The 21,284-nt window shown below is 41.9% G+C and overlaps 2 protein-coding genes across 12 annotated transcripts in view; both read right to left on the bottom strand.

Annotated features, from left to right (window-relative positions):
* Positions 1 to 21,284, bottom strand: part of LOC104109030 (mediator of RNA polymerase II transcription subunit 15a) — a 70,385-nt gene that overhangs the window by 27,360 nt on the left and 21,741 nt on the right. The gene's annotated exons all lie outside the window — the stretch shown is intronic.
* On the bottom strand, positions 6,591 to 20,442 carry LOC138908880 (uncharacterized). The gene is made up of 4 exons (XM_070199579.1): positions 20,374 to 20,442; positions 16,936 to 17,047; positions 15,012 to 16,494; positions 6,591 to 6,854 (listed from the first exon to the last, which is right to left on the bottom strand). Exon 3 carries the CDS (start codon positions 16,492 to 16,494, stop codon positions 15,844 to 15,846), a length of 651 nt encoding a protein of 216 aa, XP_070055680.1. The 5' UTR covers positions 16,936 to 17,047; positions 20,374 to 20,442; the 3' UTR covers positions 6,591 to 6,854; positions 15,012 to 15,843.

Below are 21,284 nucleotides of genomic sequence, written 5' to 3'. Positions count from 1 at the left end.
ATCAAAGACATCACCATCGTGGACAGTGTAAAAGTTGTACAAAAGCTAACCGGATGGATAGCTGCCTTAGGCCGATTCATTTCGAGGTCGTCGGATCAAAGCCACCGATTTTTCTCTCTACTCAAAAGGAAGAACGATTTTGCCCGGATCCTGGAATGCCAACAGACATTAGAAGAATTGAAGCGATACCTATTGAGCCCACCACTGCTTTACACTCTGAAGACAGATGAGAAACTTTACTTGTACTTGGCAGTATCGGAAATAACGGTAAGTGGTGTCCTAGTTCGAGAAGATCAAGGTACGCAATTTCCCGTTTATTATATAAGTTGAACCTTAGGGGAAGCAGAAACTAGGTATCCGTACTTAGAGAAATTGGCACTTGCATTGATAAGCGCCTCTAGAAAGTTAAGACCATACTTTCAATATCACCCCATATGCGTATTGACCACTTACCCACTTCGGAATATTTTGCACAAGCCCGAACTATCGGGCCGATTGGCCAAATGGGTCGTCGAACTCAGTGGGTACGGTATCGAATATCAACCCCGGATGACCATTAAGTCTCAAATTTTAGCGGACTTCGTAGCCGATTTCACGCCAACCCTCGTACCTGAAGTGGAAAAGGAACTCTTGTGAAAATCGGGTACATCATCGGGGGTATGGACCCTCTTCACAAACGGTGCTTCGAATGTGAAGGGGTCCAGGCTAGGCATCATTTTAAAGCCGCCCACAAGTAGCACTATTAGGCAATCTATCAAAACTTCTAGGTTGACTAACAATGAGGCCGAGTACGAGGCCATGATTATAGGTCTCGAACTAGCCAAAAGCTTGGGAGCAGAAGTCATTGAAGCCAAGTGTGACTCTTTACTGGTGGTAAACCAAGTAAAAAAAACCTTCGAAGTTCGAGAGGATAGAATGCAAAGGTATTTGGACAAACTGCAGGTAACTTTGCACCATTTCAAAGAATGGAATTTATAGCATGTACCTCGAGAACAAAACAATGAGGCCGACGCACTTGCAAATTTGGGGTCGTCGGTCGAGGAAGACGAGATCAACTCGGGGACTATCATTCAACTCTCGAAATCCGTGATCGAGGAAGGTCATGCCGAGATAAACTCTATAAGCTTAACCTAGGATTGGAGGAATAAATATATTGAATACTTGAAGAACGGAAAGCTCCCATCGGACCCTAAAGAGTCGACGACCCTACAAAACAAAGCTGCTCGATTCACATTAGTTGAAGATGGAACGTTATACAGAAGGACATTCGATGGACCGTTGGCAGTATGCGTAGGACCAGGAGATACCGATTACGTTTTATGAGAGGTTCATGAAGGCACTTGCGGGAACCACTCTAGCGCCGAATCACTGGTTCACAAAATCATTAGAGCAGGATACTACTGGGATAGCTTGGAAAAAGACACTAAAGAATTTGTTTGAAAATGTGATAAATGCCAAAGGTTTGCACCGATGATCCATCGGCCCGGAGAATAACTTCATTCAGTCCTATCCCCATGGCTATTCATGAAATGAGGGATGGACATCGTCAGCCCTCTACCGTCGGCCCCAGGTAAAGCTAAGTTCATTTTATTTATGACTCACTATTTCTCTAAATGGGTTGAAGAACAGGCGTTCGAGAAAGTGAGAGAGAAAGAGGTTATAGACTTCTTCATCTGGGATCACATCGTATGTCGATTTGGGATACCCGCCGAAATAGTGCGTGACAATGGAAAATAATTTATCGACAGCAAGGTGACAAAATTCCTCGAGGACCATAAAATAAAAAGGATATTAACAACGTCGTACCACCCTAGTGGGAACGGACAGGCAGAATCGACGAACAAGACTATCATTCAAAACATAAAGAAAAGTTTGAACGATGCTAAGGGGAAATGGATAAAAAATTTACCCGAAATCCTTTGGGCATATCGAACAATATCAAAGTCCAGTACGGGGGCAACCCCGTTCTCCTTAGTATATGGTTCTGAGGTTTCAACATACAACGGAAGAGTCAAATCACGAGGCTATGAATACTAGCCTCAAATTATTGGATGAAAGGCGAGAAACCGCTCTCGTTCGATTGGCCGCCCAAAAATAGCGGATCGAAAGATACTATAATCAAAGAACCAATCTTCGCCATTTTAAAACTGGGGACTTAGTGCTAAGGAAAGTTACCCTCAACACCTGAAATCCAAATGAAGGAAAACTGGGTCCAAACTAGGAAGGACCGTATCGGGTACTCGAAATCGTCGATAAAGGATCCTACAAGCTCGGTGTTATAAACGACAAACAACTACCAAGCAATTGGAATGTGTCGCACCTAAAACAATACTACTGCTAAGGTATGACCCTCCCATGTTCATTTATATTTTAAAACTAACCCTTGCAAAAGTTCGACCAAGAACAGGAATGGGTTATTCAACACAAAGCCTTAGGCCTGAAAGCACGCGTTGCACTCTTTTTCCCTTAGACCGATTTTATCCCAGATGGGTTTTTCGGCAAGGTGTTTAATGAGGCAACCATTGATCGTGCTAACTTAGAACAATTCAACAGTATCTGAGGCCTCTTTACAATCAACCTCGAATACTGGGGGGCGTTACCCTCAAATATATCAAGTTCATATGTCAAGTTCGATGCAAGGAAGTTACTTCATAACAACATGGTTTCGATAGGAAAAATTGTAAAAGCCAAATGGTCAAAATGAACCATGCTGGTGTAGTTTGCTCAATCCCTGGTACAAAACATGAACACATGTATAACGACATAAAAGAGAAATTTCTTCTTTGCCGATATCTCACATCTCAGAACCCATCCGTTATTTCATGATCTATTACGCAAACAGGCTTAAGGACCGACCACTACCCCATAAATCAAGAATGCCAACCAAAAAATCAACGAGGTCAAGCCCCACACTAAGCCTACGGGCTAACTACTATTTTTCGAGCAATCACTCACTCGACTACTAAGCCTACGGGCTAACTATTATTTTGAGTTCGAGCAATCACTCACTCGATTACTAAGCCTACGGGCTACCTTACTTCGAGTTCGAGCAATCACTTACTTGACTACTAAGCCTACGGGCTAACTATTATTTCGAGTTCGAGCAATCACTCACTCGATTTCTAAGCCTACGGTCCAACTATTATTTCGAGTTCGAGCAATAACTCACTCGATTACTAAGCCTACGAGCTACCTTACTTCGAGTTTGAGCAATCACTCATTCGATAAGCCTACTGGCTAACTATTATTTTGAGTTAGAGCAATCACTCACTCGACTACTAAGCCTACGGGCTACCTTACTTCGAGTACGAGCAATCACTCACTTGACTACTAAGCCTACGAGCTAACTATTATTTCGAGTTCGAGCAATCACTCACTCGATTACTAAGCCTACGGGCTACCTTACTTCGAGTTTGAGCAAAGCACTCACTCGACCAATAGAAGCCTAAGGGCTACTCATACTTCGAGTTCGAGCAATCACTCACTCGACTATTAAGCCTAAGGGCTACTCTTACTTTGAGTTCGAGCAATCACTCACTCGATTACTAAGCCTAAGGGCTACCTTACTTCGAATTCGAGCAAAGCACTCACTCGACCAATAGAATCCTAAGGGCTACTCATACTTCGAGTTTGAGCAATCACTCACTCGACTATTAAGCCTAAGGACTACTCTTACTTCGAGTTCGAGCAATCACTCACTCGACTACTAAGCCTACGAGCTACCTTACTTCGAGTTCGACCAAAGCACTCACTCGACCAATAGAAGCCTAAGGGCTACTCATACTTCGAGTTCGAGCAATCACTCACTCGACTATTAAGCCTAAGGGCTACTCTTACTTCGAGTTCGAGCAATCACTTACTCGACTACTAAACCTAAGGGCTAACAATTATCTCTAGTTCAAGCAATCACTCACTCAACTACTAAGCCTAATGGCTTACAATTATTCCGAGTTTGAGAAAAACACTCATTCGACCAATAAAAGCCTATGGACTAACTATCACTTTGAGTTAGAGCGAGGCACTAACTCGACCGTAAAGCCTACGGGCTATACCGCTTCAAGTTTGAGCAAACACCCACTCGGTTATAAAGGCTATAAAGGTCCAAATTCGATCGAATTGCCTAAAGCCTCAAACTTATGAAAACTTTCATATGTCATGAATAAAACAAGATCTTCACAAGGCAGAAAATAAAACAGAAATAAGTCGGGAAAGGAAAAGATCTTTATATATATTCAAGAGTGCTTACAACGTCCGAACAAGACTCTATACAAAAAATAGAAAAAACTCTAAGTCCCCTGGTTATCTCCGGAGGCGGTCTCTCCTCCATCAAGATCCTCCCCGCTCTTAGACCCACTCTTGCTCCCATCATCATCGTCGTCGTCATCATTGGAAGCCAAAGCTTCAGCATCGGCTTCGAGCTTTTTAGCCCTTTTTTTATCTCTTCGGTGAGATCGAAACCTCGAGCATGGATCTCCTCGAGGGTCTCCTTCCGAGATTGGCATTTGGCAAGTTCAGCAGCCCAATATGCTCGAGTTTTAGCGGTCTCGACTGCCTCTCTTTCTTGTACCTGAGTGGCTTCAGTGTCGGCCCGATAGACGGCCACGAATGCATCCGCATTGGCCTTTGCTTTTTCAGCGTCATATTCGACTTTGGCAAGTTCGGAGGCCAACCGAGCCTTGAGCTCCTCTATTTTTCTTGCTTGGACTGAGCTCTTCTCCTTCATGTCTTGAAGTTGGTTTTCGGCCTATGTTAATTGGGCTCGAGTAGTTTCTTTTTCTGCGGCGAGATGGTCCATACCATCTTTCCATCCCAAGGTCTCCGCCCTTATCATATAGACTTCCTCACGAAGCTTCTGCTGCAGCTGTGAGATCGAAATATTAGACACCATTCCGGAAGCGAGCCCATAGGTTTTTAAGATTATCATTACCTGCTCGGTCAGGTCGCTCTGGTCTTGATAAGCCTTGGCCAACTCAGCTCAGAGGTCCTTGATTTCTTCTCCCCTTTACCCGAAGAGGAGTCTAAGGGCGTTCCTCTCTTCTGTGACCCGTCAGAGGTATGCTTCGTACCGGCGCAGCTCGGCTCAAGATCGAGAACACGCTTCTCGATGAACTGCTACGGCCTGCCAAGAAATAAGAAACGAAGTTAGAAAAGAAAAACAAATTTGAAGGTGGTACTAACGAAGTGAGTTAAGGCTTACCTGATTCAGAGCCTGCTTCACTTCGTGGAAAAGACCCAATGCATCACTAGGGCCGGCAACATCCTCGATACCGGTAAATAGATCACGAAAAGGGTCCTCAACCTCGTGAGGACCATCTACCTCAAAGGCTCCCAAACCTTGGGACTCTCGAATCGCCCTTTCGGAAAAGGCGGGGAAAGTAGGCGAGTCTCCGATTACTATTGCCCCAAGCGAGTCGCTTGGAGCATTCTCCTCGGTTCGGAGAGCTTCAGGATCGGCCCTTTCGGATATACCCACCGGTTGTTGACTTCGGTGGGAGGCATCCTCGACCTCCATTAACTCGGGGACTTTGCCCGAATCCTTCTCCGATACCACCTCAGTTCGAGGCGGAGACACACAAATCACCATCGATCCAGCTGCCTTTGAGGCATCAATGATTTTCTTCACTCGGGCCACCAGTACGGACCCATCATATTCTTCTTCCTCGTCTTCATCCCTTAGATGCCAAACTAATTCTTCGGTCAAAGTGATGGTATTCTTCCTCGGCTTACAAGCCGTCCTCGTCTTCGATTTTGGATCTTCGAAAGTAGAGGCCCTTTTTCTCTTATTATCCTTTACCGGTTTTGGAACAAAGGCCGAAGCCTCTTCCTCGCCGGATGGGCCCCTCAAAACCGCAACTTTGCCCAGGCACTTCGTTCGAACTATCAAAGATACGAGAAAGAGGCTTACCATGATTTTTGGCCTCCCATCAGCCCTTTGACAAATCATGCCATGAGCACTCGGCATATGTATAGGTCGAAGCAAGGTCCCGTACCCAGTTCTTGAGGTCAGGAACTGCACCAGGCATCCAAGGAACCGTTGCATCACAAAAGGGGATATCGATGAGAAAGAAATGAAGGGGCAAAATAATGGGAGATAACAACAGAGTTACACTTACGCTTCATGTTCCACTTCTCGGGAAATGGCATCTTCTCGGGCGGTATTAGGTCCGAAGTCTTCACTCGAACGAACCTTCCCATCCAACCTCGATCCTTGTCCTTGTCTATACTCGAGAACAGAACCTTGGTGGCCCGACACTGAAGTTTTATTAACCCGCCTCGAAAGAGGCGAGGGCTGTACAATCGAATAAGGTGGTTGAGGGTGAAGGGCATCCCCTCGATTTTGTTCACAAAGAAACGAATCAAAATAATGATCCGCCAAGAAGAAGGATAGATTTGGCCTAGGGTTATTTGGTATTGACGGAAAAAATCAATGATAACGGGGTCGAGAGGACCTAACGTGAAAGGGTAAGTATACACACCTAAAAATCCATTCACATGAGTAGTAATATGTCACGACCCGAATTTCCCCTCCGTATGACGTCATGACGGCACCTAGTCTCTACGACTAGGTAAGCCTAACATCTACAGAATAATGAAATGAAAAACATAGTTTTTAACAACTAACTGTTCAACAATACACAGCAATCCCAAAATCCGAAATATCGTAAATCATAAACTACAAAAGTAAAATCTAGTGTCTCTATACATCAGAGTCTATCAAAAGAAAATACAGAAGATAATGGACATGGGGAAGAGTAGAAGGGGACTCCGAGGTCTGCGGACGCGACAAATATACCTTGAAGTCTCCAAAGCTGTCCCGACTCACTGATAGTGCGGCTGATAAGGAGCACCTGGATCTGCACACGAAAAACATGTGCAGAAGAGTAGCATGAGTACACCACAATCGGTACCCAGTAAGTTCCAAGCCTAACCTCGGTAGAGTAGTGACGAGGTCAGGTCTGGGTCCTACTGGAATATGATAATAAAGCAAGGCAAAAATGAAATATCGCAGTAAGATTAAGACTGAAATTTAACAAGAAAGACTTCATAGAAGGTAACAGCTCAATACACAAAGATAACAACAGGGGATCTCCCGAGATACCGTCTCGTAGTCCCAAACATAAATGTGCGGGGGGGGAGGGGGGGATCTCCCGAAATACCGTTCTGTAGTCCCAAGTAAATATGCAAGATAGGGGGGATCTCCCGGAATACCATTCCGTAGTCCCAAGTAAATATGCAAGACATGGGGGATCTCCCGGAATACCGTTCCGTAGTCCCAAAGTAAATATGCAGTACAGGGGGATCTCCCGAAATACCGTTTTGTAGTCCCAAAGTAAATATGCAGTACATGGGGATCTCCCGAAATACCGTTCCGTAGTCCCAAAGTAAATATGCAGCGCAAAAATAGAGATACAACTACATCATGAAATCTTACGATTTAGACTAAGTACCAGTCAATGAAGAAGCATGAAATTCACTAAGCATGCTGCACAGAGTTCACATAAGCATTTAAGACACGTAGACATGTTGTATTAGACTAAACAAGATAGCTACACATATTGGAATAACTCAATTAAGAATGAAAATAGATTAATACTCATCAAAATGGTGTAACATAAAATAAAAGGAAAACAAGTTGCTGCTCAGTAAGAAAATCAGGTTTTTCCACAACTAGCCCGTGTACGTACTCGTCACCTCACATACACGGTGCTCACTTATCACAATAGTTCTAAATCTTAAGGAGATCCCCCCCCCCCACAAAGTTAGGCAAGCCACTTACCTCAAACCAAGCTCAATCAATAGGTCAAAATGCCTTTTCCATGAATATCCGACTCCGAATGGCCCAAATATAGCCAAAACAATTACATATCATAAATACAACTATAATAGACTAATTTAATTAATAAAATCAAGATTTTAATAAAAATTCCGAAATCCGTCCTAAAAAGTCGACTCAGGACCACGTCTCGGAATCGGGTAAAAGTTACCAATTAAGAACATCCATTCGCTCACGAGATCACTCGTACAAAAATCATCTAAATACGATGTCTAAAACCCATTCAAAACTCAGAAATTCGATTGGGGAACTTTTTTCTCCATTTTTCCAACTTTTCAATCCAAATCCAAAATTAAATGGAGAAAACGACTATATATTAATGAAATACAACCAAAAACAAGTTAGGAATCGTTACCCCAAAGTTTTCTCTGAAATCCCTCAAGAAATCGCCTTTTCCCGAGTCCAAAAATCGAATTTGTGAATATGAACCTCAACCCTCGATTCTGCCCCTTTTCTGCCCAGCGATCTTCGCACCTGCGGGCCATAGGTCTCACCTGCGAAAAATCCCTCGCAGGTGCGGAAATAACTTAAGAGGGTAGGGTCCGCATCTGCGGCAGGGGGTAGCACCTACACGTGCATTCCTGCGGAACACTGTCCGCTTCTGCGGTCTTCCTCCGCGAGTGCGAGTCCTTGGGCGCATCTGCGGGCATCGCAGATGCGAAAATTCCTTGCACCTGTGACCCCTGGTCAAGCCTCCAAATTCCGCATTTGCGCCTGGTCTTCCGCACGTGTGAGCCCGCACCTGTGGGCTCCCCTCCGCAGGTGTGAAGCACCAGAACCAGCAAAAAAACCCAGCAACTTTCCTAAGTCCAAAATTCATCCGTTAAGCATCCGAAACACACCCGAGGTCCCCGGGACCTCAACCAAACATACTAACAAGTCCTAAAACACCATACTAACTTAGTCAAATCCTCAAACCACATCAAAACGCTAAAATAACAAATCATCCTCCGATTCAAACTTAAAGAACTTGAAACTTTCAAATTCGACAACCAATGCTGAAACCAACCAAACCACGTCCGATTGACCCAAAATTTTGCACACAAGTCATATTCAACATTACGGACCTACTCTAACTTCCGAAATCGGAATCTGACTCCGATATCAAAAATTCCACTGTCGGCCCGAAACTCTAAAAATTAGACTTTAGCCATTTCAGGCCTAAATGAGCTACGGACCTCCAAAACAAAATTCGGACACGCCCCTAAATCCAAAATCACCTAACGGAGCTAACGGAACCGACAAAATTTCATTCCAGAGTCGTCTTCATACAGTTTCGACTACGGTCCAAATCCTAAGGCTTAAACCTCAATTTAGGGACTAAGTGTCCCAAAACACTCCGAAACCAAAAACAAAACCTCCCGGCAAGGCACCTAAGCAGAAAAAGGTACGGGGAAAACAATAAATAGGGGATCAGGGCTATTACTCTCAAAACGACACCTTGTCACGCCCCGAACTTGGAGAGGCGTGGCTGGCACCTAGTGCCGTACTGGCCCGAGCGAACCACTGTGTAACTCATTTGTTTTTCTTCTGTAACTATCATGGGCCAATATGGCCACAACTCATAATGTATAACTATAAGTGGGCAACACTGTATCACTGAACCATTTTTCTTAAAACATGAATACATATGGGCCGTCAAGGCCTCTGACATACTGTACAAAATGAACCTATGTCTACAAAGCCTCTAAGATTATTTGACATCAAATGGGACAGGGTACCATCCTACCCATAAGTCTGTAGAAAAATTCTGACACGATGACTCATAGACTCGGATGCACTCCGAATGAGGTGGAGTCTTACCGATCCTTCGCTAAATGCCAATCTCGTCTACTATGAGGGCTCGTTAAACTGATTATCTATACATGCAGGCATGAATGCAGCGTCCCCAACAAAAGGACGTCAGTACAATTAATGTACTGAGAATGTAAGGTAGAACTGAAATATAACAATAAATCAACATTAATTAAAGACATATAAGAATTAACCTGAATCTCTGAAGTGCCACCGTATATGCATACTTATTATACTTATATATATAAAACTTCTCTCTGAGACTATTATCCATATCGTATGATGCATGACTGCCCAACTGATAAGTGGTAACTGCCCGACCGGCTGTAGCGCGGTGGTAAATGTATGACTGCCCGGCCGGCCGTAGCTCGGTGGTATATGTGTAACTGCCCAATCGGCCATAACTCAGTGGTAAATGTGTAACTGCCTAACTGGCCGTAGCTCGGTGGTAAATGAATATGCGTGACTGCCCAACCGGTGGTAAATAATGATACATAACTGCCCAACCGATGGTAACTACCCGACCAGTCGTAGCCTGGTGGTAAATGCATGAAGATGCATGTACATGTATCACTATATTATAAACATTAACATCTCTATCATATACCTCGTTAGGGACTTAGGGACATACTTAGACATCACTTTATAGGAATGAATAACATAGACATCCTTAACTGCTAAGAGTAGAACCACTTATGGAATAATATTACGTTTACGTATCGTTACATGGATCATGGCAAAATAAAGAAGGGATAGCCTTAACATACCTGGAGTAGGAAAAAATCCGTATGATATTCTTGCTCGAATTCTTGTTGAAGCAGAAATGTCACGTTACTAAGTTGCCTACCATTTTATGAAGAAGAATAAGCCATTTTAGTAAGTGTTATCTGGGAGTAGGGCTTTTGAGGCAGATGCCTTTATATTTATCATACTTTCTCACTATTCACTGGAAAATGCCAGTTCTAATACCTACACGTTCTAATTAGAAGTTTTGAAATATTACTCTAGCCATTTCCTACCCAAAAAGGAAGAAAATAAGAGGAAGAAGTTGAAAAGAGGGATAGAAATGACAATGATCAAGTGTGGTCTGGCATTTCTATAACAACTTCTGCGTATGACCTGAGTTCTAACGGTGAAATTTAACTTAATCTACACTTTGCTAAACTTTTATCTTTTCATGTGTTGAAGAACTCCAAGAGCATTTTTGATATTGACGTAAAATATGTTAGAATTCTTATTAAAGTGATGACTTAGGTATCAAAACCTCTCAAAGTGCCATCTTGCAAATTTTCATTTAAGATTCATCTAATGACTATTATATGACTGCCACGTTGGGTGTAAGGGGGGGGCTCAAGACTTATCTAAAATTTTATAATTAAATAACTAATCTTCCACAAGAATCATTAATTAACCAATTATCCATATAATTAAGAATTATCTCAAACTACTTAGAATACTACTTACTTTTAATACACTTTATATAACTTACTATCATGGTCATGTGGTACCATATAAAATAAATACATACACTATTATTTTATTAAAACATCCATGTAAAAATACATATATTTTTTTAAATTATAATTTTCCTAGTCTCTTATAAATAGTAAAAAATTTCGTACGTTTAATTCTTAAAATGGTAGAAAGATAACCTTCTTTTCTTGTGAGAAAATAATTTCTATATTTACAATAAAGAAAATTTCATAAACTTTCTCATATTATGTGTATAATTTAAAGCATATTCGAAAGTAGTAATTTCAATAACTATATAAAATCATATTTTTTTCAAACTTTTTTTTTTCAAAAATACTCCACTCAAAATACCATATCCAATGTATATAACGGTATCCATGTTGTTAAACTTACGGGGTCTTATAATAACATAGTCACAAATTCTCTATAATCTCATGAATAGTCTTAATCCCTTCAAGAACATATGGAATACTACGACTTATCCTAATATTAAAGTACGGGATGTAACACATCCTCCCCCTCTTAAAACAATCGTTCGTCCTCGTACGAGCATAGAGACATATCTGAAGTGATGAAAAGATGAGGATAACGGATGCGCATATCCTTCTCGGTCTCCCAACTCGCCTCCTCGGCCGACTGTCCCCTCCACTGAACCTTAACAGAAGCAATATTCTTTGACCTTAGCTTCCTGACCTGCCTGTCTAAAATAGCCACTGGCTCCTCAACATAAGATAGATCCTTGTCCAACTGGACTGAGCTGAAATCCAATACGTGAGCCGGATCACCGTGATATTTCCGGAGCATCGAAACATGAAATACTGAATGAACTCCTGCTAGACTGGGAGGTAAGGCAAGCTCATAAGCAACCTTCCCAACACGCCGCAACACCTCAAAAGTACCAATGAAACTTAGGCTCAACTTGCCCTTCTTTCCGAATCTCATAACGCCTTTCATAAGCGAAACTCGGAGCAAGACCTGCTCTCCAACCATGAATGCAACATCGCGAACCTTTCGGTCCGCTTAACTCTTCTGTCTGGACTGGGCTGTGCGGAGTCTATCCTGAATCACCTTAACCTTTTCCAAGGCATCCTGAATAAAGTCCATACCCAATAATCTAGCCTCGCCCAGCTCAAACCAACCCACTGGGGACTGACACCGCCTACCATACAAAGCCTTATACGGTGCCATCTGAATGCTGGACTGATAACTGTTGTTGTAAGCAAACTCTGCAAGTGGCAAGAACTGGTCCCAAGCACCCCCAAAATCTAACACACAAGCGCAGAGCATATCCTCCAGTATCTAAATAGTGCGCTCGAACTGTCTATCCGTCTGAGGGTGAAATGTTGTGCTCAACTCAACCCGAGTACCCAACTCATGCTGTACAGCTCTCCAGAACCATGATGTAAACTGCGTACCCCAGTCAGAGATAATAGATACCGGTACGCCATGAAGCCTGACGATCTCACGGATGTAGATTCGAGCTAGCTGCTCGGAAGAATAGGTAGTCATCACAGGAATGAAATGAGTTGACTTGGTCAGCCTGTCCACAATCACCCAAACTGCATCAAACTTCCGCTGAGTTCATGGGAGTCCAACAACGAAGTCAATAGTGATCCGCTCCGATTTCCACTCCAGAATCTCTATCTTCTGAAGCAACCCACCCGGTCGCTGATGCTCATACTTCACCTGCTGGCAATTTAGACATCTAGCCACATACTCTACTATGTCCTTCTTCATCCTCCTCCACCAATAATGCTGTCTCAGGTCCTGATACATCTTCGCGGCACCCGGATGAATGGAGTACTGCGAGCTGTGAGCCTCCTGAAGAATCAACTCACGCAAACTATCTACATTGGGCACACATAGCCTGCCATGCATCCTCAATGCACCATCACCTCCAATAGTGATCTCCTTAGCATCACTGTGCTAGACCGTGTCCTTAAGGACAAACAGATGGGGGTCATCATACTGACGCTCCCTGATACGATCATAAAGAGAAGACCGAGAGACCACACAAGCCAATACTCGACTCGGCTCAGAAATATCCAATCTCACAAACTGGTTGGCTAAGGCATGAACATCCAATGCCATGGGCCTCTCTGTTGCTGGTAGATATGTTAAACTCCCCAAACTCTCTGCCCGACGACTCAAAGCATCGGCCACCACATTGTCCTTCCGAGGATGGTACAAAATGGTGATGTCATAATTCTAAAGCATCTCTAACCACCTCCTCTGACACAAATTAAGATCTTTTTTCTAGAACAGATGCTGCAAACTCCGGTGATCGGTATAGATCTCACAAGGGACACCGTACAAATAGTGCCTCCAAATCTTCAAGGCATGAACAATAACTGATAGCTCAAGGTCGTGTACATGATAGTTTTTTTATGCACCTCCAGCTGCATCAACACCGCGCCGAGGCTAACTCGTGACGCATCATAATAAATTGTATAAGACCTCGAACCTGAAAGCAATACCAATACTGGGGCTGTAGTCAAAACTGTCTTGAGCTTCTAAAAGCTCTCCTCACACTCCTTTGTCCACTTGAACGGGGCACCCTTTCGGGTCACCATGGTCATAGGTGCTGCAATAGAAGAAAATCCCTCAACGGTAATATCCCGCCAAACCAAGAAAACTCCGAATCTCCGTAGCTGAGGATGGTCTGGGCCAACTCTGCACTGCTTCAATCTTCTTCGGATCCACCTGGATCCTATCACTCGATACTATATGACCCAAAAATGCCACTGAGTCTAGCCAAAACTCACACTTTGATAATTTTGCATATAACTTCTTTTCTCTCAAGGTTTGAAGCACAGTCCTCAGGTGCTACTCATGATCTTCCCGAGTCCGGGAGTACACCAGAGTGTCGTCAATAAACACAATGACAAATGAGTCAAGATAAGGCTGGAACACACTGTGCATCAAGTGCATAAAAGCTGCTGGGGCATTGGTCAGCCCAAACGACATAACAAGAAACTCATAGTGACCACATCTAGTCCTGAAAGCAGTCTTCGGGATATCTGGCTCCCGAATATTCAACTGATGATATCTTGAACGTAAGTCAATCTTGGAAAACACTTTGGCGCCCTGTAACTGATCAAATAAGTCATCAATACGAGGCAATGGATACCTGTTCTTCACTGTGACTTTGTTCAACTGGCGGTAATCAATACACATCCACATAGAACCATCCTTCTTCTTCACAAATAAGACAGGAACACCCCAAGGTGACACACTGGGCCGAGTAAAGCCGTTATCAAGCAATTCCTGTAACTGCTCCTTTAACTTAGGAGGAGCCATACGATATGGAGGAATAGAGATAGGCTGAGTGCCCGGTAATAAATCAATGCCAAAATCAATATCTCTGTCGAGCGGCATGCCCGGAAGTTCAACTGGGAACACATCTGGAAAGTCCCTCACTACTGGAACTGACTCAATTGTAGGGGTATCAATACTAACGTCTCTCACATAAGATAGATACGCGTCACACCCCTTATCAACCATTCGTTGAGCTTTAAGAAATGAAATAATTCTGCTGGGAGTATACTCTAAGGTACCTATCCACTCTAATCACGGAAATCCTGGCATAGCCAGCGTCACGGTCTTAGCGTGACAATCAAGAATAGCATAATGGGGCGATAACCAGTCCATGCCCAAAATAATATTAAAGTCCACCATGCTGAGCAATAATAAATCGGCTCTGGTCTCAAAACCACTAAGAGCAATCAAACACGATGATACACGCGGTCCACAACAAGAGAATCTCCCACAGGAGTAGACACATAAACAGGGGAACTCAAAGAATCCCGAGATACGCCCAAATACGGGGCAAAATAAGAGGACACATAAGAATATGTAGAGCCTGGGTCAAATAATACCGACACATCTCTATGACAGACCGGGACAATACCTGTAATGACAGAATCAGAAGCGACTACCTCTGTACGAGCAGGAAGGGCATAATATCTGGCCTGGCCTCCCCCTCTAGGGCGACCTCTACCTCCCCGACCTCCACCTCGGGCTGGCTGAGCAGGTGGGGTGGCAGCTGGTGCTGTAATCATAGCCTGAGGACCCGGTGAAGCACGCTGTGACTGAGAAATCTGTGGAGGTGCATCCCTCATAAATCTGGGGAAATCCCTCACCATATGGCGAGTGTCGCCACACTCAAAACAAGCCCTGGGAGGGCGTGGCTGCTGTGACTGGATCGGGCCAGGTCTGCTGGATTGGACGCTAGGAACACCCCGTACAGGAGGCACACTAGATACTGGCGGTGCATAATAAGGTTTCTGGGGCCTAGAAGGGGCTGGAACACCACTGGCGGCTGGAAGAGATGAATGAACGGGGCCGCTCACATAACCCCTACCATGGAGAGTTGCTGGGACACGAGCTCCAGAATAATAACCAGTCTCTCAAGACCTCTTGGACTCCCTCTCCTCTCTATCCCGGGCAAGCACGCCCTCCAATCTCTTGGCAATACTCACCACTTGCTAATAAGAAATATCCATCTCCAACTCTCTGGCCATACTAATCCGGATGCTGGGGTGGAGTCCCTCAATAAACCCTCGAACCCTCTCTCGAACTGTGGCAACCAAGGGTGGTGCATGTCAGGCCAAATCACTGAAGCGAACTACATAATTTGACACAGTCATAGCACCTTGGCGCAGCTGCTCAAACTCCGCGCGCCATGAGTCCCTGAGGCTCTGAGGGACATACTCTCTCAAAAATATGTCCGAGAACTGAGTCTATGTAAGTGAAGCTGCCTCAGCCGGACTACTCAACTCATAAGCATGCCACCATTGATAGGCTGCTCCTCTAAGCTGGAATGTAGTAAAAGAAACCCTGCTCGTCTCCGCTACGCCCATAGTATGGAGAATACGATGACACTCCTCTAGAAAACCCTGGGCATCATTTGTAACCAATCCGCTGAAGGTAGGTGGGTGGTACTTCTTGTACCTCTCAAGTCTGAGCTGGTCCACCTCAGAAGTTGCTCCCCTAACCTCGGGCTGAGCTGGAGCTACCAGCTGCATTGGTACAATCTCTGGAACCTGGTCGACCTGAACCCGCTGCTCTGGAGTACCGACGATGGGAGTCTGTGCTCCTCCCCCAGCCTGAGATGTGGTAGGAGCAAGTGGAATCAAACCAGCCTGAGCTAAGTTGCTGAACATGCTCAGAAACTGGGCTAGAGTCTTCTGGAGGGCTGGTGCAGGAACATGTGCCTCAGGTGTCTGCCCTCCAGCTGGAGCTACTGGGGGCTCCTCTGTAGCAGCTCGTGCGGGTGCTCTGGCTGCACCACGTGGACGTCCTCGGCCTCTACCCCGGTCCCGGCTTCTCGCGGCTCTAGCAGGGGGCGCGGGTGCCTGGTCATCAGATCCACTTGTATGTGTCCTCACCATCTGTGAGAGAATAGAATACAAAAGTTTAGAATTTTTTTTAAGTCAACAATTTTCGCACGACAAGGAATCAAAGTAGTGAAGTTTTCCTAACAGTTCCATAGCCTCCTGAAGATAAGTACAGATGTCTCTGTACCGATCCGCGAGACTCTAATAAACCGGCTTGTAACTCATGATACCTACGAACCTAGAGATTTGATACCAACTTATCACGACCCAAATTTTCCCTCCGTATAATGTCGTGATGACACCTAGTCTCTACGACTAGGTAAGCCTAACATCTGCGGAATAATGAAATGAAAAACATAATTTTTAACAACTAACTGTTCAACAATACACAGCAATCCCAAAACCCGGAACATCGTGAATCACAAACTACAGAGCGAAAATCTAGTGTCTCTATACATCAGAGTCTATCAAAACAAAATACAGAAAATAATGGACCTGGGAAAGAGTAGAAGGGGACTCCGAGGTCTGCGGACGCGGCAGATATACCTTGAAGTTTCCAAAACTATCCCAACTCACTGATAATGCGGCTGATAAGGAGCACCCGGATCTACACACGAAAAACATGTGCAGAAGAGTAGCATGAGTACACCACAATCGGTACCCAGTAAGTGCCAAGCCTAACCTCGGTAGAGTAGTGATGAGGTCAGGTCCGGGTCCTACTGGAATATGATAATAAAGCAAGGCAAAAATGAAATATCGCAGTAAAATTAAGACTGAAATTTAACAAGAAAGATTTCATAGAAGGTAACAGCTCAATACACAGAGATAACAACAGGGGATCTCCCGAGATACCGTCTCGTAGTTCCAAACGTAAATGTGCAAGAGAATCTCTCGAAATACCGTTTCGTAGTCTCAAGTAAATAGCGACTCATGAATGTTGCCGACAGTAGCAAAGAGTCCCAATTGCATTCGTTATTGTTAACTCGGAAAATAATAACTCGTTAAACTATATATTTTTCCAAGAAGCTATATATGAGTGCATTTTTGATAGTGATGACTTCTACATCATATCGTATGGACATGCAAGTACAAAGAGTTGTTGCCGACATCTACAAGTTTGCACATCATGAATTTTGCATGTATTATATTACCATGAACCCGAAGTCAAAGTACGGTGATTGTGATATTATCCGTAACTTTTTAGAAGATGAGTTCTACATTTATTTTGATGCAATAATGGAAGAAAATACAAATTCTTGTTGATACTCTGAAAATGATATTATGTTAAATGATTAAGAGCCTATTTTTATGGAAATGGGTTACGATTTAATGATAACAAACACATCAGAATCACTCCACACAATTCTAAAGTTTCGAGAAAGTTGGCCTATAAATTTTACACTATAAAAATAATATAATTTAAGTAATAAATATATACAAACATTAAATTTAAAGTAGGTAGTGCTTGCTAACCAAACAATCTTTTGTGTCACCAAACAATCAGACAACTGCCCTCTAAGAAGAAGAGAAATCTTTTGAATGTCTTCAAGACAATTGTTTTTACTTCTTTAGTTGCTTTAGTTGCAGTAGTTCGCAACGACAAGACAGAATAGTTGAAATCTTTGAAATAAATTTGATTGACTGAAACATTTAATGGGTTCATTTTGGTGCAAAGCACAAAGAGTTATATAGTACTTATATCTATTCCTAATAGATTAATAGGCAAATTTATACTAGTAATTTACACATCCTAACATAAAAGTTATTTTCATTTTATTGTTGCTAGAACTTTTTGTCTTTGTTGGCCTCATTACCTTTTTTTTCTTTTTTTCCAACCACTCGCAATTAGTATTTTTATGTTTGTTTTGCCGTATAACACATAATCATGGAATTAAATTTAAGAATTCCCGAAATTGGAATTTGAAGTCATCTTTTTTTTTTTTTGCTCAATCTTATGTTTGATTAAGGAGGACTATAATCAAAACATGCTAAACATAATCTTTCACATGTTATATGCAGCTTTATGAAGTTTAAGAATTAAGACCATAAATCATACTCGAAAGAAAAACAACAAAAAGTAATGTATATATGATGTATCAAAACATTTTTGTTTCTTTCTACTTAAAACCTCATCGGTATATTTTTAAATGGTGTTTATATTTAACTACAACAGTACTGCTGGATTAGTTAACATCAATATTTTAAATGTCTCTTCGTTTTTATTGTGCATGATTAATTTTCGAACATCACGATGCTAATTTTTGTCATAAGATGATAAAATAGATATATGAGATAATTCTTGAACATAAAATTATCATATACGGGGCACATTTATCCATGTTAGGTTAAAATATAGTTTTGTTTACCTCAAATATTAAAGAAGGGAAGCCTGGCTAATATTTAAAATCACAGAGAGATCTGTTACACGCAAAAACCTCCGGGAAGGTCTGATAAAGTGTCCTTTTTTTAAATATTAAAGAAGAATTTTATTTACACTTCTAAATTTATTAAATATAAGTAACCTAAGATGATTTATAAGTTACAAAAGATAATTAACTTTAAACACAAGAGATCTTAGAACAAAAGAAAAGAGAATATTTATATAAAGAGCGAGATTATCTTAGAAAAAAACAAAAGAGAATATTTATGTAAAGCACGAGATTATTAGTAACCCAAAAAACTAGTAATAAATTGCTAAGGATCATTTACTTTGGACATTGAAGATCTTAGAACAAAGCAAAAGAGATAAATTTATTCAAGAAAATGGTTAATAACTGAAAAGATTTATAAATTGTATGAGAATAAAAAATTAGACAAAGGAAAAAAAATCATAAGTTATTATCAACTCTTTTGTAAATTGCAAGAGATAATTTACTTTATTCGTAGGAAATCTTAGACAAAGGAAAAGAAATCATAAGTTATTAGTATCAACTTTTTTGCTCTTCATCTAACTTCCTTTGGTCATCGTCGGCACAATCAGTATACGAACCAACCGAAAAACTAACACGACTGCCTTATCATCTCAGCTACTCTATGTTTCCTCTTTGGTCGAAAATGACAGCTCATGTACTTAGCTGAACATCTAATGTCCCTAGAAACTTTAACATACCGTATTTTCACTGGATAATAATTCAGTTTTTTGTTAATATCAGTCAACAATGCCTCTGCCTTTTTCGAATGAGCCTCAATTTTCTCTAGTCGTTCCTCAACATGTGTTAAACGCTCATCAAGTTTAGCACCAGAACTCAATCCATCAAAACTAGAACCCAGCCTATCAAAACCAGAAGTAGCAATACCAAAACTATTCTGTGTCGAACCCAATCCACCAAAACTGTCATCTAACCCATCAAAATGAGAAGCAGTATCTTGCCAATCAGAACCCATCATAGGTGTCTGACGTGCAAGAGATAATTAGTAACTTAAGAGCATAAATTGCAAGAGATCATTAGCATTAAACATAGAAAATATTAGAACAAAACCAAAGAGATCATTTATATAAAACACGAGAGATCATTAGTAACTCGAGAGATTTATAAATTGCAAAAGATCATAACACATGAGATTTTAGAAAAAAGCAGAAGGGATTTATATAAAACACGAGAGATCATTCGTCAGGGACGGAGCTAGATGGTAAGGTACGTCGTACGGGTTTGGGTTCAAATCCTATATTTATGTTAAGAAAAACCATAAGATATGTACAAAAAATGAATTTAGAACCTAGTTACTAACGCTTGAGGTTACTACCCTAATATTTAGAACTCATAAAGTTTAAATCTTAACTCCACCTTTGTCATCCGTAACTTAAGAGATATATATTGGGAGAATAATCACAACCCAAAAAATGTAGATGCATGTTAACACAAGCAGGAATAACAACGAGAAGGTGGAAAACAATTGAATTATTCAAACAAATAGAAACAATTGACTGCATACCTGACTTGTATGCACAGGAGGCTGAGGAAGTTGCCCTTGCAGCGGAGACGAATCAGGCTGGGGAGGATTATTGGATATAAGAAAGAAATTTATGTGCTTCTCAACCGAAAGCAGTTTCGAAAGTTGGATCGTGCTTGTTAAGCTGCAATAATAGCACAAAGTATTCCAGCTTTACCTTGAACACCTTGAACTTTTCAATTTTCTCATGTTGGGGACACTGAGGAAGAGAATCATGCAGAAAAACAGAAAGAATCAGTTTCTTGCCCTTCGCTAACTTTTAATAGTCACGCTTTTAGTACTCCCTCCCCCCCCCCAAAACGACGGCCAAGAAAAAGGGAGGAAAACTTAAGAAATGGCATAAAGAGACAAATAACAGAGTTAACTAGCCAACACTCTATGTTTTAATAAAATGTTGATATAAGTGCTTTTTGAAACTCAGATATATCAAACCCTTGTCCAGTGTCCACAGAACTAGGGAGGCCTTGATCTCTTCCCTTAAAGGAAAAGAGACTAACATCAAAATCACATCTATACCACAGTAACTACCTAGATATGTGCAAATAACTCCTTTCACGCTGCCCACCACCACCTCTACTTCACAATCATACACAATACTTCAAAGCTGTCAAATGACAAAGATGTAAGAACACGGGCGTACGCAGAACTTTTTGTAAGCGGTGTCGTATTTATATAAATAAAATAAATAAATATTATTTAATATCATTTTCCTACAAGTTGAAAGTCATGACCCAATGGTTTAGTTGAATATTATTGCAAAGGGAGGTATGTATAGGTTCAATTTTCCGTAGCCTCAAATTTTTAACAAAAATGCTCGCTCAAAGATGTTCAAAAAATAGAATGTCTAGGTCCAGCCTCGAGCCTACGAACTTTACAAACCCAAATATGAGCTT

Source organism: Nicotiana tomentosiformis, chromosome 4 (genome assembly GCF_000390325.3).
Source record: "Nicotiana tomentosiformis chromosome 4, ASM39032v3, whole genome shotgun sequence".
Classification (NCBI taxonomy): Eukaryota; Viridiplantae; Streptophyta; class Magnoliopsida; order Solanales; family Solanaceae; genus Nicotiana; species Nicotiana tomentosiformis.
Note: the sequence above shows the minus strand (reverse complement) of the source record. Positions and strands in the feature narration are given on the sequence as shown.